Source organism: Mycena indigotica, assembly GCF_014461135.1.
Source record: "Mycena indigotica strain 171206Taipei chromosome Unknown Mind.scaff0002, whole genome shotgun sequence".
In the NCBI taxonomy this organism is placed as follows: domain Eukaryota; kingdom Fungi; phylum Basidiomycota; class Agaricomycetes; order Agaricales; family Mycenaceae; genus Mycena; species Mycena indigotica.
This window is the reverse complement of record NW_023503001.1, coordinates 5,797,993-5,813,397: the sequence shown is the minus strand read 5'-3', so window position 1 is coordinate 5,813,397 and position 15,405 is coordinate 5,797,993. Positions and strand designations below refer to the sequence as shown.

The following is a 15,405-nucleotide window of genomic DNA, read 5'->3' as shown; positions in this document are numbered from 1 at the left end:
AGCGGACCTGGGCGATCTCGCCACTGCCGGAAATGGCATGGATTCCGGTTTGGTGGGATTTAGATAACTTTCCAGCCATGTATAGCTTGTATAAGAACATCTATTATCATACTACTGCATGTTCTGATGCATTCTGGATCTTAAAACACGCTGCAAGACACCAAAGTTTGCGAAATACAAGTGGGGAGTGGGACTAGAAATACGACATACCCAGACAGCGGAGCGCCCAAGCTGCAAGCGAGTGACACATGGGATGATGGTGCCGTCATGCCCAGGCCGTTCAATGCTCAAACCACGCAAGTTCCCCGTTGAAAACGGGGGAATTCTGCGAGGTGAATGAAATTACCAGGGACTAGACCGCTCTCCGGAGGATCGGAGATGACCAGCTCCCTGATACGCGCAATCACGTTCCAGGCTCCAAGTCCGAAGGTAATCGGCCGACTCCTTGGCTCAGAATTCCAGGAATTGTACCAACAACATACCTCGAAAATATCATATATTTGGTGCTTCCTGTTGCTTCAGCTGAAAGTATTGTTCGACAGAAGGCTTACGTAAGCACGTAATCCTCGATTTTCAGCCGAATCGGAGCATTTTTAGCTATAGAACGCGGGGCACATCTTAAATTTCCATTTTAGGTTGCCAGCGGTAGCATGCGATAAGGTCACGTGACCGCCCGCCGCAACCCAGTTTTAAGACTCTAACTTGGGCTTTCACTGTGAATTGTGCCCTGGGTGTCATTCAACTTGAAAATCTCGCAAAATCCTAGTTGTCTTTGAACTATTTCAGGAAAACCTGGATTCACACAAGTCCAAAATTTCCATTTTGGGTCGTAGGTGATGCAGTCACGTGACCACAGCCCAGCACTTCATTTTCAATCTACTTTGGCTCCTCATCACTAAATTTATTAGCTTCTCCTATAAGTAAAACTTGAGTAAAACTCTGGCAGAACTCAAATTGCTCAATCCTATATTGCCATTTCCAGCCTATCAGCTAGTCACGTGACTGCTCCTGGTAGGCACTGTTGCATATGAATACTCACAGTCCAATCCAATATTTCCTACTAATTGTTATTGCCATTATTTTGACTATTAGACATATTCTTAGACATGTTATTCAACTTCTATATGGAAAGGATATCCAGGAACACCTGCAAATAGTCCCCTCCTGCCACCCTTCTAGAACAGTTCTGGTATTGAGCACTTTTTGAATAATCCCAAGATTTTTGGGGGTACTAGTGTACATCACACCGAGATTCTTTGTGAATATGAAAGCCATTATAGTTCTTCACCTCTTAGAAGTGAATGGTCTACCAGGAGAAGCGGGAGAGCAGAATTCAAAAACGTGAGAACTGACATTAGCATAGCCACCAATGTCAGATCAAGGACAATCTGATGAGCTGTGTCAAAGCTTGTGCAAGGTCCAGAGCACCAATGCCTGGGAGTACAGTCCTGAAAATCACACAGCACATTGTATAGCATCAGAGGACTTGTGTGACCAAGCTACACAGGTGAGTGTTCAGCAATAAGGAAGATATTTAAGATATATCTTTCAAAACATTTCTACAGCCATTCTAGCCGAGGGTGAGAGCCCTGACCGAGAAAATGGAATCAGAGGAAGTAGTACATGTAATCTTTGATCTGACACTTGCCTGATAGGATCTGACCTAGAAATTTCGAGTTATAATGAAATTGATGTTGTAAGAAAAACTCATGCTTTTGCTAGTATATAGTGCTTGTTTTAAAATCCTTCATATCTCTGATATGTATGTTATCATACTCCTTAAACCTGTGTATAACATCCTTTTGTTTTTCCTTCTCTATGACTGATATTTAAATATTCTAAGTAATAAATTGAACTTTTTGTAGGCTACAAATGATTTTTTTTCTGTAGTCATCAAACATGTCTACTCATTGCTGCTGAGCTAAATGATTTTCTATTGCATTTTTACCTACTTTTTATTATTGTCAAAGTTGACAATCAATTCTAATAAATCGAACAGGTGTTTGGTCTTGCCTGTGATGGCATCAGAATGAGCTGCCATGATTTCTGCCAACTGTTATTACAGAATAATTTTAATTCATTTTCACTTACTTTCTATTTTTGTACTTTCTAGTCTCAGTAGATTTATGTTTATAGTAGAATAACTTGATTCCACTTTGAATACTGTAAAAACTGTTTTTACCCACTTTTTGTTTTCCTCTCTGCCATCTGTATATTGAGTTGAACATGGCTAGCAAGCAGGTATTGGCAGAAATATTGAATTTAATCTTTTATTGCATTTTTATATACTTTTTATTGTGACCTAGTAACTATTATATTGAGCTGACAGACTGCTATAATATCTTCTTTCAGTCCAAATTCATTTTTACCTACTTTTTTATTTTTCCATTTGATAATGTTCCACACAAACATGACAGGTGTAGCAATGTAAAGGAATTGGTTTTGACCTACTTAACCATTTGGCTAGAACATAAAGTCATATTTGTCAGCCTGGACAAGATTTTTTGCCAACTTTTTATTTTTCCGAAATTACCATTCTGGAAGATCTCAGCCAAATCACTTACTATACTAGTTAAGAAATGATTTTTACCCACTTATTATTTTTCCCGAAACTACCATTCTGGGAAGTAATCCCAGCTAAATCACTTACTATACTAGTTAAGAAATGATTTTTACCCACTTTTTGTTTTTCCGAAAATAGCCATTCTGGGAAGTGATTCTAGCCAAATCCCACTTATTTTGGGATGAGAATTGATTTTTACCCACTTTTTATCAAACAATTGAATGACTTCACTAATGAGAGAAAGTCTAAGACTCCAAGTAGAGAGCCAACATGTGACTTTACTAGATATATCATGTGATGCCAACATCTTAATAATGTTAATCAAAACACAGACCACTAGTTTAATTGGGAGTGGCTGTGTTATATCTGAGATAAAGCTTTGGATTGGCAAGCAAGATATCATTTTTACCCACTTTTTTATATTCCTGACAATTGCCATTCTAGTCCTGTGACCTAACTGCCACAAACATTATTTTTACTTACTTTTCAGAATCACGAAAGTCACATCAGGCATGGAATTACCATTTCTGGAAGGATTATATAACAGTTCCAATAATCTCTTCAAACCAGACCCCCCCACTGCAAAGCTTAGAATATTTATTTGCCTAGATCACTAATCAGGAAAGTTGAACTTTCTGCCTCCATCGGAGAGCTACTGGAGTTGAACTCACGACTGAGATGAAACAGTCTAGACTCTCGGCCATAACATAAGAGAACCAGGTCTGATCAAATATTCCGAGAGAGGTGACGCCAAGTGGTCACACATATTTTCTCTCTTCCTCTTTTCCCTCGTCGTTGTGGTTGTCCTGGTCACTACTATGTTGGTGGTGAGTGCTATTGCTTGCTTTCCCTGTGTTGCAGCTGTTGTCTGATCATTCCAAGGCCTTAGGTGCTTCAGCGCTGTGTTGGTTGACATGACTCTTCCAGCACAGTGTCCGAGTCGCTGTAAGGGCTGCTGCCTCTGCTACCGCAGCTGTTGTCTGACAACCAGGAAGCACTGTCGCAGGTGGTACCAATTGGCTATGGTGAGTCCCATCACCCTTTTTTTTTTTGTTGCCGTTGCTGCGTCTACCTTCGGGAGGGGAGACCCTGGCCCAGAGTTGAAGAAACTCTGGAATGGGCATGGGTACCCGGCGGACGCGTTTGTTAAGCTTAATTGACGTGTTTTCAGGTACATCTCACATTTACTCCAGCCAAAACCATGTCAAAATGTGTAAAATCGCGCAAGTCCAAAATTAAACGCGACGCACGTGACCGCGTGGACTTGTCGACGTGGCGCCAAGGCCGAAGCTGCGCCGGATCTGCGCCTGCGCGTCCACGTCTATGCCGGCTCCTCCGCCGCATGCACTGCATGCTATCGTTGTTGGCGTCCCCGAGCCGGGTTTCGACTGGACTGCGGACGAGATAGCTAATTTATTCCCTGTCTAGCGGAGGGCTACCATGCCATTTTCGCAGCCTCAGACTTGTAAGATTGTTCATAAGTAGCATTTCAAGAGTGCATCAGATGCGTCAACAGGGTGAGGACCACTCTCTCAAACAACTCTCAAAAGATAGCTAATTCATTCCCTGTCTAGCGGAGGGCTACCATGCCATTTTCGCAGCCTCAGCCTTGTAAGCTTGTAGTTGTTCGTAGCATTTTGTAATCAGAGAATTTGAATCCGCTTAAGCCTCAGCCTTGGCGCACTGAACTCTTGATACCAATGCGATCAGTCCGGCTGTTCCGTTGCGGGTCGGACTCTCATAAAAAAACTGCCATTTCTGGGTAACGCACGTGACCCACCGCTCAACCGGACCGCGACCATCTATTAGTTACCATGCTTTGCCCCACCCTCCATCGATTCCTGGTCGATTCCGGCAGAAGAGCGACGCTGACACAGCTGGTGCGATGCCGCCGGTGTGGCTACGAATGCTCTGCCGAAAATTCAGTCAAGACCCAGACCCTGCTTTGTCCCGATGGAAAAAAAAGTTGACGCCAAAGAAGTTGACCAGTGCGCGTCGCCGCCGGCGCGGCGGCCACTATCCTTACAGATATAGCAAGCGCCAGCGCAAAATCTGGACCAGAGAGCAGTGAAATTGGGCAGCGTCGTTCACAGGAAGTTTTGCGTGCATAATTTGGCCCTTAGCAGTAATCTGGGGAAGAAAGGAAAATATTATCAAATGAACTCCTACTCATCCTTGGTCTCTCTCACGACACAGATCCGACTCGCGTCTTCGAATTCTCGTATAAAGACGCGCCAACATCTGGCAACCTGGCCAACTAGCTCTTCTTTTCTATGACAGGCACAGGAGCAAGACCTTTGAACGTAACCGTCGTTGGCGCTGGTATTGGTGGACTGGCGGTCGCAGCCGCGCTGAGAAAGTGTGGACATGTTATCAACGTGAGCGTTATTGAATTCCTGAGTCCTTACTCACGCAAACAAGGTATACGAAAGCTTCGAAGTCAAAACAGAAATCGGCGCCGGAGTTGGAATGCAAAGCAATGCCGTCCGTGTGCTCAAATCTCTGGGTTACAAACGAGAAAATCTGAAAGGCGGGATTTTCGATGGGGTCAGTTGCCCTTCCCGTCTCTCGAGCCACGCAATAACCTCAGTAGATGACAATCCATAATGCCGAAACAGCAAAGTTCAAGAAATTCCCAACGCGCAACTGGGATTCCCTTAGAAAAGAGGGCCTCGAGGTATGGTGTTTGTTGTCGTTTTCTAGTGATCGACGCTCGGGCAGAATTTCTCATGTCATCGCGGCGACCTTCATGCCGAGCTTCTTCGACTTGCTACCGAGAAAGATGCTGCCGATGGGCCGCCTGCAAAATTGCACTTCGGTAACAAAGTCGTCAGTTGTGACCCAGAGGCTGCAACTATCACCCTTGCCAACGGTGAAACGGTGACCTCAGATCTTGTCATCGGGGCCGATGGTATCCATGTGAGTGTGTGTGTTTACTAAGTCATCGTCTTCTCACAATTGCGCCAGTCCATCGTCCGGACAAGCGTCTTGGGGAAAGAGGTCCAAGCAGAACCGACTGGATGGGCGTGTTACCGCTGCATGTTCGATGCATCCAACATCAATGATCACCCGGAATTCGACTGGGTTCTTAAGAATATGAATACCATCCGACAAGAAGGCTCTCAGCTCGCCGAGCACATCGTCTACGGCGTTCGTGGCAGCACGCTGATCAACTTTGTTGCGTTCGATAGCCACGAGGGGCGGGATACCAAAAGACGTGAGGTTTTTTTCATCTATTATTTTTGTTTCTTCACTGATAAACTTAGCTATCGCGCAACCTGCAACCAAGGAAGAGATTTGGGCAAGATACCCGACGTTCCACGAGAAATTCCGCCATCTATTCGACCTTCCTCTTGCGACTCCCGTTCTTCGATGGGAGCTTCGCGCCTTGCCGCTCCTCCCCACTTGGATCAAGGGCCGGGCTGCCATCATTGGCGATGCAGCTCACGCGACGCTGCCGCTGCTGGGACAAGGGGCTGGGCTGGCGCTTGAAGAAGCTGGTTGTCTGCGGGTTCTCTTCCCCGCGGGCACAACTCCAGACCAAGTACCCGCCCGACTCGCCGCATTCCAAGACCTGCGCAAAGAACGCGGCGAGTTTGTCAATGTGCAGTCCGTTGCCCAGGCAGACCCGGAGTACCGCGTCAAGTTCACGAAAAGTAAGTTGCGACGGTTCCCTGATGCGGTTTTTGATTTATGCACCATAGACTCCGACTTCCGCGCGTATCTATGGGACTATGACACGATGAAAACTAGCGAGGAGTATTTCACAAAGCATTTTGGAGCTGGCCAGGTTCGGTAGAGACATGTAAAGCTATCTGCGAAAAATACGACTGGTCACCGCCCCGTCCACCATCGAGCCCCGACTTGAGCCATAAAACAGGCAATACGCCCTCAACTACGAGTATCATTGTGAAACAAACACAGAAAGCTTACTACTCATAAAGGACAGTAAAGCTCCAGGGGTTGCAAGCAAGACCATCCAGTTCTACCTTTTCCACCACTTCAATTAGCGCGCAAGCAACTACATGCTTGTCGAGTTCTAAAGGTTGTCTCCCCGGACTAATCACAAGTCGAGCGGGACATTTGTGTCGGTCAGGACTCGCGTGAACTGAGCCGCAAGAGCAACATTAGTATCATTATGAAACAGCATTCAATATACTCACCGTCGTCTTCAAGTCGCGCTCGCAAATGCAAGCCGTTGCACGGACCAGTCGTTGCGCGGTATTGACTGCTGTTATGCGCAGCCCGGAATTACCAATGTCGGAACGGACTTGGAGGAGGAAAGAGCAGCATGCTGAAGGTACAAACGCGTCGCCAATGAACCCCAAGCATTCGGCAGGCCGAGACCGTGACCCTGGCCGTACCCGCAACAGCGGGAAAGTCGTTGCATCGAGTTGGGGACTTTGGGATGGGCCGCGACTAACTTGTTGCACGCGCACAGCGTCAATCTCGACGCAAGTCGAAGTTAATTAGATCGACAACAACTGTGCTGTCATATTAGCATCATGGGACAAAAAACGGGAACAAGGAGCTTACCTGAGTACAGTTCCCAGCACTCGGCAAACGGCCATCCCAATCTCGCAGACCTCCACTTCAACAAAAGCCCTTTAAACGAGGCAATTCCAGTCCACTCTACAGCGACATCAGCTTCCTCACGAGACGAACAACAAGAGTGTACCTCTCTCGTAAAAGCGTCCTTTTCCGCGTCCAAGTACTGACCACGGCCACTTGTCGCCAAGTAAATCTCTCGGCATGGACTTGCATAAAGCTAGACGAAGACTGAGCATTAGGTCTGCCTTAACAGAGACGAAACAAAGGTACCTAGCCGCCAGCGCATGCAGTCTTCGCGGGCCAGTCGTCGCGCGACCCACAGCACTGCTCCCAACACCACAGTCAGTGCCAACCAAACCAACGCAGTCAAAGACAGCAAAACGAGCTCATGGACTTTGGCAAAGTTGCACTGGCAAAATAGTTAGCTATTGAAGCAATAGAAGTTGAAATCTATACCAGAATGCGACTCCCGCTTGAGCCACATGAAGGAATGCGCAAAGTTGTCAGTGTGCACGTGCGTGACACGGCCCGCCAATCGCCGATCAATCACGCGTCGATCTCCAACCTTGACCACCACTTGCAACTTGGCGCGTTCTGCTCGACGAGCGATAGCACATGACTCTGCGGCGACAAACCCTCGGCACAACCATCAAGACGGCAACAAACAACGATACTCCTGGGCTTGGCACTTTCAACCGCGATGTCCCCAGCAACACAGACTTAGCGCATGGCATCGACTTCAAAACTTGCTTCAAAACGCAGTTTCTACATGGCCTGCCAACCGCTACCACGACGGGCAACGCGGATCCGCCCAAGTCCGACATCATCTTCCCTCCGAACGGCAAGTCGGCGCAAACTGGGCAAATGAGCGCAGAGACGGCACAGCAGTATAACGACTCACCCACGACTTCCCGCAACGCTGCCCTTTATCCCGGTCGACAACTTCAAACTGGTCGCGCTGGCCGACCGCGGCAACAATCTCAAACTGATCAACGCGACGAATGAGCAAGATGCCGAGCAAACCCAGGACAAACTCACCGTTTCTGTCTGGCGCAACTACAAACAGCGGCTCCCTGTCCGTCACAAACACCGGCTGGCGCAGAAAGGCCGGAATCCCTTCTTTCTCGGACGGCAGGCCGGCGCAGACTGGGCAAGTCAGTGCAAGGACAGTGGCAGCGACGTGCAATAGGACCACGCACGCTAACTGTTCTTCAGGCTTTATGTCGACTTCGATGCTGGCGCCAACACCACTGAGCAAGACAAAGACGACGAATGAACCCGACCTACCTCTGCCGCCTACGCCAACAACAATGTCTCTCTGGCCGAACACGACTTGCAGACCGCCCTTTGTCGGCCTTAGCAACACGTCCTCAAGGGGCTAGGACTACTCAGCCAATGTCCCACGTAACACGGACCAGCAACTCACCAAGGCGACCTACAAATCTTTCTCTCTGCGCTCACTCCTTCCGCGCTGTCTTAACAACCTTGGGGGCTATGGATGACAACGGCCAGCCCAAGACTTCAACGCGGCCGACTCTAATTGAAATGGCGCCGACTTCAATCGTGACGACGTGGGCGAGGGGTGAAACAGTGAGCGCGAGATAAGTTGGCTGGAATGAGGTAAGTATCGGATTGTCTATAGTTTTGAGTGAATACTCACCCCTGCGGCCCAGCAACGACAGCGACAACGTGCTCACTCGTCCCGCCAACTCCACCACCATCAACCTACTGCCTTCAACGCAACCCACCCCAATCGAAATAGCGTCGAGTTCGATGGCGACGACAGCCGCGGCAAGAGAGTGGTGGATGGATGAAGATGGTGGACTTGCGGTTAGCCTCCCCAATGACGGAGATATGTCAACTAACGCTGCCTTTCACGCGCTGTCTGCAACGGCCACCAGCCTCAGATTCGGCAAGCATGTCGGAATTTGCAAACTGGAACATTTAGCACAGACACAACAACGGCAACATCGGCACTCACCAATCATTCCACTCGACGCGGTTGTTGCCTCTGGATCCCGAGCGCGGCAGAGCTGGCCAGCAAGACAGGAAGAGCCTGAGGATCAAGATGCCGGGGCTGGAACTGGTCAATCAATAGCCCAAATGAGGCGGAGCAGCAACTCACCTGCCGACAACGACGAGTCATAGTGGCAGGACAGGGAGGATGTCGACTTGGAGGAGGAGAAAGGTGGGAGAGAGGAGAAGAAGGGAATGATGGGACTGTCGAATTGGGCCTGGGTTTTATACCCAGTGCCCGTCGGCGCTCGGCGTAGGCGAGTGAAAGCGATCGCCCACCGGATACGCGCATCACTGACAGCGGGACCTGGGCGATCTCGCCACTGCCGGAAATGGCGTGGATTCCGGTTTGGTGGGAATTAGATAGCTTGCTAGGCATGTATTGGGCGACTAGCTAGTAAGACAACACGGAGGATGATACTATTACATGTTTAGATACATTCTAGACCTCAGAACGCGCTACAATACACCAAAGTTTGAGAAATAAAAGTGGGGAGTTGGAATGGAAATACGACATACTCAGACAGCGGAGCGCCCGAGTCTTCAAGCGAATGACATCAGGGGTGATCTGCCGTGATGCCCAGCATGTTTCATGCTCAGATGGTGCGACTTTGCCGTTGAAAACACAGAACTTTGGGGGAGTTAAATGAAATTTCGGCGGAGGAAGCGAAGTATTGGGGAATCGGAAGCGGCGAAGTGGATTGGAAATGTTGTCACGCAAAATGCTGAGACTCTGGAGGAGATCGGCCCATTGCCTGGCCCAGAATGCCAGGAATAAGCGAAACAACGCAGGTTCAAAAGATCACATATTTCGGGGCCACTTTCCCTACCAATGAAAGTCTAGGTCGACAGAGTGATTACGTAATCACGTCATCCTGAAATTTGAGCCAAATCGGAGCACTTTTAGCTATGGAACAGCATTGGAATTCAAAATTTCCCTTTTTGGTTGCAGGCGTTTGCCTGCGATAAAGTCACGTGACCGGCTGCCGGAGCCCGTGTTCTCCGTTTCTTTTTCCTCTGACACCTGCCCAACTGTCAATGTCATGGACTGCCGACTTTGTGGGAATCTAATCATTTCCTTTAGACTTTTTTTTAAAAACAAAGCTTTTGATAGTGTTGCCATACACTTTCTGGTTGGTGAATTAAGGATACCTGAGCTACAATATCTGACTATACTATATACTTATTGGTACTAGACCTCTGGTAGAAAACCTGAACCATTACTATCAACAAGCCCCTATACTGGAGAATTTACAGGCTACATTTAGAGAGAAAAATTATCATCTTTGTTACCTGTCTGATCTGGCTTAGTCAGCACTACCTTTGGATACTGATAGTCTTTTCTTTAACCCTTATTTGTTGTTGCAAATGGAGGGACTTGCCACTTTTTTATTATGAATTCTTTCCTGCAATATATTTTGTTATACAATTTTTTGGCACAATGTCACAACTTTTCTGTATGCCTATCAGCAGTACATCACTGGTCTATCTATTGACCATAAACCAGCCCATTGCCAAGGTACTCAATCAGAGCCAGATGATCACATGACCCATTGATTGCAAATAGCATAGCCACTATTTGCGATCACCAGGCCAAAAACTTCCTGATTTCCAGTTTTTCCAGACCTCAAACCCTTGCACAATACCTCTGGACATGATTTTCTGGATAAAAAGTATTAAAAAGTCCCTAGCTACTAGTAGGCACTGGCTGTGCTGCACCTTGGCCAGGCAGTTGCGCTTAAAAAGTCAATCTTCACAAGGAGCTAATGGATGATGCATTAGCTATGACTCAGCATATTATGATGGAGCGATATGAGATCTACTAAAGGGAAGGGAAATTCACTGAAAGCTGTTTTAATAATGAGAGGCAGCTAGGTAGTCTGACATGCCTAGCACGCTGCCTCTTATTTTGCAATAGCCTGCGACCTTCCATCTTACACCCCACCAAACCATTTGATTTGATTTTTTACCTATTTTTATTGGGCTCCAAGTCTACTTTCAGCAGTGCAAATGTGATTTTACTCACTTTTTGCTGACAATTACCAGTGCCAGTTCCAGAAATGTCAAGGAATTGATTTTTACCTACTTTTATTTGTAGCCAAGTCTGCCTTTGGCTTGGCTAGCATATCAAGCCATATTTGTCTGCCTGAACAAAACCTTATAAGTTGTTTTTACCCATGAATCGGTTTTGAGAGTAAATTTAGATTTCCCAGCCTCAGACTTTGACCAACAGACTTTTTTATTTGATTTTTGCCTACTTTTTATTGGGCTTATTCTACTTTTGGCTAGTTGAAAACTTTATTTGATTCTACCCACTTTTTATTAATAGCCAAGTCTGCTTCTAACCCAAGCCAAATTCTGCTTATCATATCAAGAAATTGATTTTTGACCTACTGTTAGCGCATGAACTTGAAGCCATATTTGTCAGCCTGAACAAATTTACACACTTTTTACTTTACCATTCTGGGAAGTGATCCTAACCAAAATCTTGATTTGATGTATTTTGCGGTGAGAATTGATTTTTGGGCACTTTTTATTTTTCCAAAAATTACCGTTCTGGGAAGTAGTTCTGCTCATCAGGAAATGTTAAGGAATTGATTTTCACCTACTTTTATTTATTGGCTAGCAGCCACATAGTAAATTTACCCACTTCTTGTTTTGAGAAAATTACTATTCTGGGAAGTGATCCCAGCCGAAATCTTGATCTGATCTATTTTATGATGAGAATTGATCTTTATGCACTTTTTATTTTCCAAAAATTACCAAATCTGACTCATTGGATTAAAAGTTACTATTTTTGGATGAGAATTGATTTTTACCCACTTTTCATTGACCAATTCTAGATCTGAGCTGAATTATGATGTCAACAATAAGAGAGGATAAGGCTGTGAAGCTAGACTGTGACCTTGTTGGACATGTCATGTGATGCCGCCATCCCAATCAAAACATAGTCACTTCTGATTTGAAGCAACCTAAGCCAAATTCTGCTCTACATATCAAGAAATTGATTCTTTTTACTTATAGCCAAGTCTGCATTTGACTAGCACATCGAGCTATATTTGTCAGCATGAACAAATTTACACACTTTTTATTTTCTAAAAATTACTATTCTGGAAAGTGATCCTTGCCAAAATCTTGATTTGATCTATTTTCCAATGACAATTGATTTTATACACTTTTTATTTTTCAAAAATTACCTTTCTGGGAAGTATTCCTAGCCAAACCTTGCTCATTGGATCAAAAGTTACTCTTTTGGGATATGAATTCATTTTTACCCACTTTTTATTGGTGACCAATTTCAGATCTCCACTGAATTGACCTATACTATAATTTCAATAATAGGAGAGGATAAGGTCGCAAGCTAAACCATGACTTTGTTGGACATGTCATGTAATGCCGCCGTCTTAATCAAAACACAGCCACTCCTGATTTGGGTATTGATCTTCACATATAGAGTCAAAACCTCAGTTCTATAATCAATAATTCATTTTTTACCAACTTTTCATATTCTTGACAATTGCTATTCTAACAGATATCTCATCCCACTCCAAACACCAGACTTTGACTTAGAATTGTCATAGATATCAATTTTACCCACTTTTCATAACATTGCAGAAGTCACAGCAAGCATGGACTTGAGAACTAGAGTATAATATATAACTCTCTGCCAGGACAAGAAAATGCAGATGCGGGAGTTGAACTCACGACTGAGATGAAACAGTCTAGGCCGTAATGTGCAAGGTCCGATCAAATATTCCGAGAGGAGGTGACGCCAAGTGGTCACACATATTCTGTCTCTTCCTCTTTTCCCTCGTCGTCACTATGGCCATTGGTGAGTGCTAATGCTTCCTGGCCTGTCTAGCCTTTGTCTGACTACCCCAAAGCTTTTGTCTACTGTTGGTTGACCCATGGCCAAATGTTGCTCTTGACTGTAACAGACCCAGGCTGTTGCGGCTTCAGCTCACAGTGTTGGTTCACCCAATATGCACACCAGAGACTACTTTGGCTCTTCCTCCAGAAGTGAGTGTCCAGCTGTCATTCCCCCCATCACTTTTTTTTTTGTTGCCGCTACTGCCCTTACCTTCGGGAGGGGAAACCCTGGCCCAGCACTGTAGAAAGTGCAGAATGGTGTTCTCTTCCTGGAGCACGCGTTTGTTAAGCTTAATTGACGCGTTTTCAGGTACATCTCAAACTCACTCCAGCCAAAACCATGCCAAAATGTATAAAATCGCGCAAGTCCAAATTAAAAGTAAAAACACGTGACCGCGTGGACTTGTCATCCGGCGACGTGGCGCCAAGACCGAAGCTCCACCTCCAAGCCGTCGAAGGACACCTTCGCCTCCACGTCCACGTCCGCGTCTGCCTTCGCCGGCTCCAGCTCCTCCTCCTCCTCCTCCATGTCCACGTCCACGTCCACCTCCGCCGCACGCACCACTCATCCTTGGTCTCTCTCATCCGACTCGCGTCTTCGAATTCTCGTATAAAGACGCGCCAACATCTGGCAACCTGGCCAACTAGCTCTTATTTTCTATGACAGGCACAGGAGCAAGACCTTTGAACGTAACCGTCGTTGGCGCTGGTATCGGTGGACTGGCGGTCGCAGCCGCGCTGAGAAAGTGTGGACATGTTATCAACGTGAGCGTTATTGAATTCCTGAGTCCTTACTCACGCAAACAAGGTATACGAAAGCTTCGAAGTCAAAACAGAAATCGGCGCCGGAGTTGGAATGCAAAGCAATGCCGTCCGTGTGCTCAAATCTCTGGGTTACAAACGAGAAAATCTGAAAGGCGGGATTTTCGATGGGGTCAGTTGCCCTTCCCGTCTCTCGAGCCACGCAATAACCTCAGTAGATGACAATCCATAATGCCGAAACAGCAAAGTTCAAGAAATTCCCAACGCGCAACTGGGATTCCCTTAGAAAAGAGGGCCTCGAGGTATGGTGTTTGTTGTCGTTTTCTAGTGATCGACGCTCGGGCAGAATTTCTCATGTCATCGCGGCGACCTTCATGCCGAGCTTCTTCGACTTGCTACCGAGAAAGATGCTGCCGATGGGCCGCCTGCAAAATTGCACTTCGGTAACAAAGTCGTCAGTTGTGACCCAGAGGCTGCAACTATCACCCTTGCCAACGGTGAAACGGTGACCTCAGATCTTGTCATCGGGGCCGATGGTATCCATGTGAGTGTGTGTGTTTACTAAGTCATCGTCTTCTCACAATTGCGCCAGTCCATCGTCCGGACAAGCGTCTTGGGGAAAGAGGTCCAAGCAGAACCGACTGGATGGGCGTGTTACCGCTGCATGTTCGATGCATCCAACATCAATGATCACCCGGAATTCGACTGGGTTCTTAAGAATATGAATACCATCCGACAAGAAGGCTCTCAGCTCGCCGAGCACATCGTCTACGGCGTTCGTGGCAGCACGCTGATCAACTTTGTTGCGTTCGATAGCCACGAGGGGCGGGATACCAAAAGACGTGAGGTTTTTTTCATCTATTATTTTTGTTTCTTCACTGATAAACTTAGCTATCGCGCAACCTGCAACCAAGGAAGAGATTTGGGCAAGATACCCGACGTTCCACGAGAAATTCCGCCATCTATTCGACCTTCCTCTTGCGACTCCCGTTCTTCGATGGGAGCTTCGCGCCTTGCCGCTCCTCCCCACTTGGATCAAGGGCCGGGCTGCCATCATCGGTGATGCAGCTCACGCGACGCTGCCGCTGCTGGGACAAGGGGCTGGGTTGGCGCTTGAAGAAGCTGGTTGTCTGCGGGTTCTCTTCCCCGCGGGCACAACTCCAGACCAAGTACCCGCCCGACTCGCCGCATTCCAAGACCTGCGCAAAGAACGCGGCGAGTTTGTCAATGTGCAGTCCGTTGCCCAGGCAGACCCGGAGTACCGCGTCAAGTTCACGAAAAGTAAGTTGCGACGGTTCCCTGATGCGGTTTTGATTTATGCTCCTAGACTCGGACTTCCGGGCGTATTTGTGGGACTACGACACGATGAAGACAAGTGAGGAATATTTCACGAAGCATTTTGGAGCTGGCCAGGTTCGGTAGTGCGCCGCTTTCGAAAAAGATTTCCCGAGGATGAGTCAATCGAAATAGATCGAAATGTAGAGCCCTGGAGGCTTTTCCAGAATATACGTGTGGTACTAGTAGTTGTGTCGACTAGAGCTCGAGGATTGGAATCCTATGGTTTGACAGGGAATAGTTGCCGACGTTGGTCACATCCTGTCACATCAACCACCTCGAGCAAACGAAAATGTTGACAGCAACGA

General features: G+C 46.8%; 2 protein-coding genes across 2 annotated transcripts; both read left to right on the top strand.

Moving 5' to 3' along the window:
- Positions 1-4,836: 4,836 nt before the first annotated feature.
- On the top strand, positions 4,837-6,362 carry MIND_00283900 (FAD/NAD(P)-binding domain-containing protein; the record flags this gene model as incomplete). The annotated part of the gene is made up of 7 exons (XM_037359706.1): positions 4,837-4,941; positions 4,985-5,110; positions 5,157-5,240; positions 5,285-5,482; positions 5,531-5,780; positions 5,830-6,219; positions 6,268-6,362. 7 exons carry the CDS (start codon positions 4,837-4,839, stop codon positions 6,360-6,362), a joined length of 1,248 nt encoding a protein of 415 aa, XP_037224801.1.
- A 7,298-nt stretch (positions 6,363-13,660) lies between these two features.
- MIND_00283700 (FAD-binding-3 domain-containing protein) lies at positions 13,661-15,141 on the top strand (the record flags this gene model as incomplete). Its single annotated transcript, XM_037359705.1, has 6 exons — positions 13,661-13,765; positions 13,809-13,934; positions 13,981-14,064; positions 14,109-14,306; positions 14,355-14,604; positions 14,654-15,141. The coding sequence occupies 6 exons, from the start codon at positions 13,661-13,663 to the stop codon at positions 15,139-15,141; spliced, it is 1,251 nt and encodes a 416-aa protein (XP_037224800.1).
- Positions 15,142-15,405: the final 264 nt, after the last annotated feature.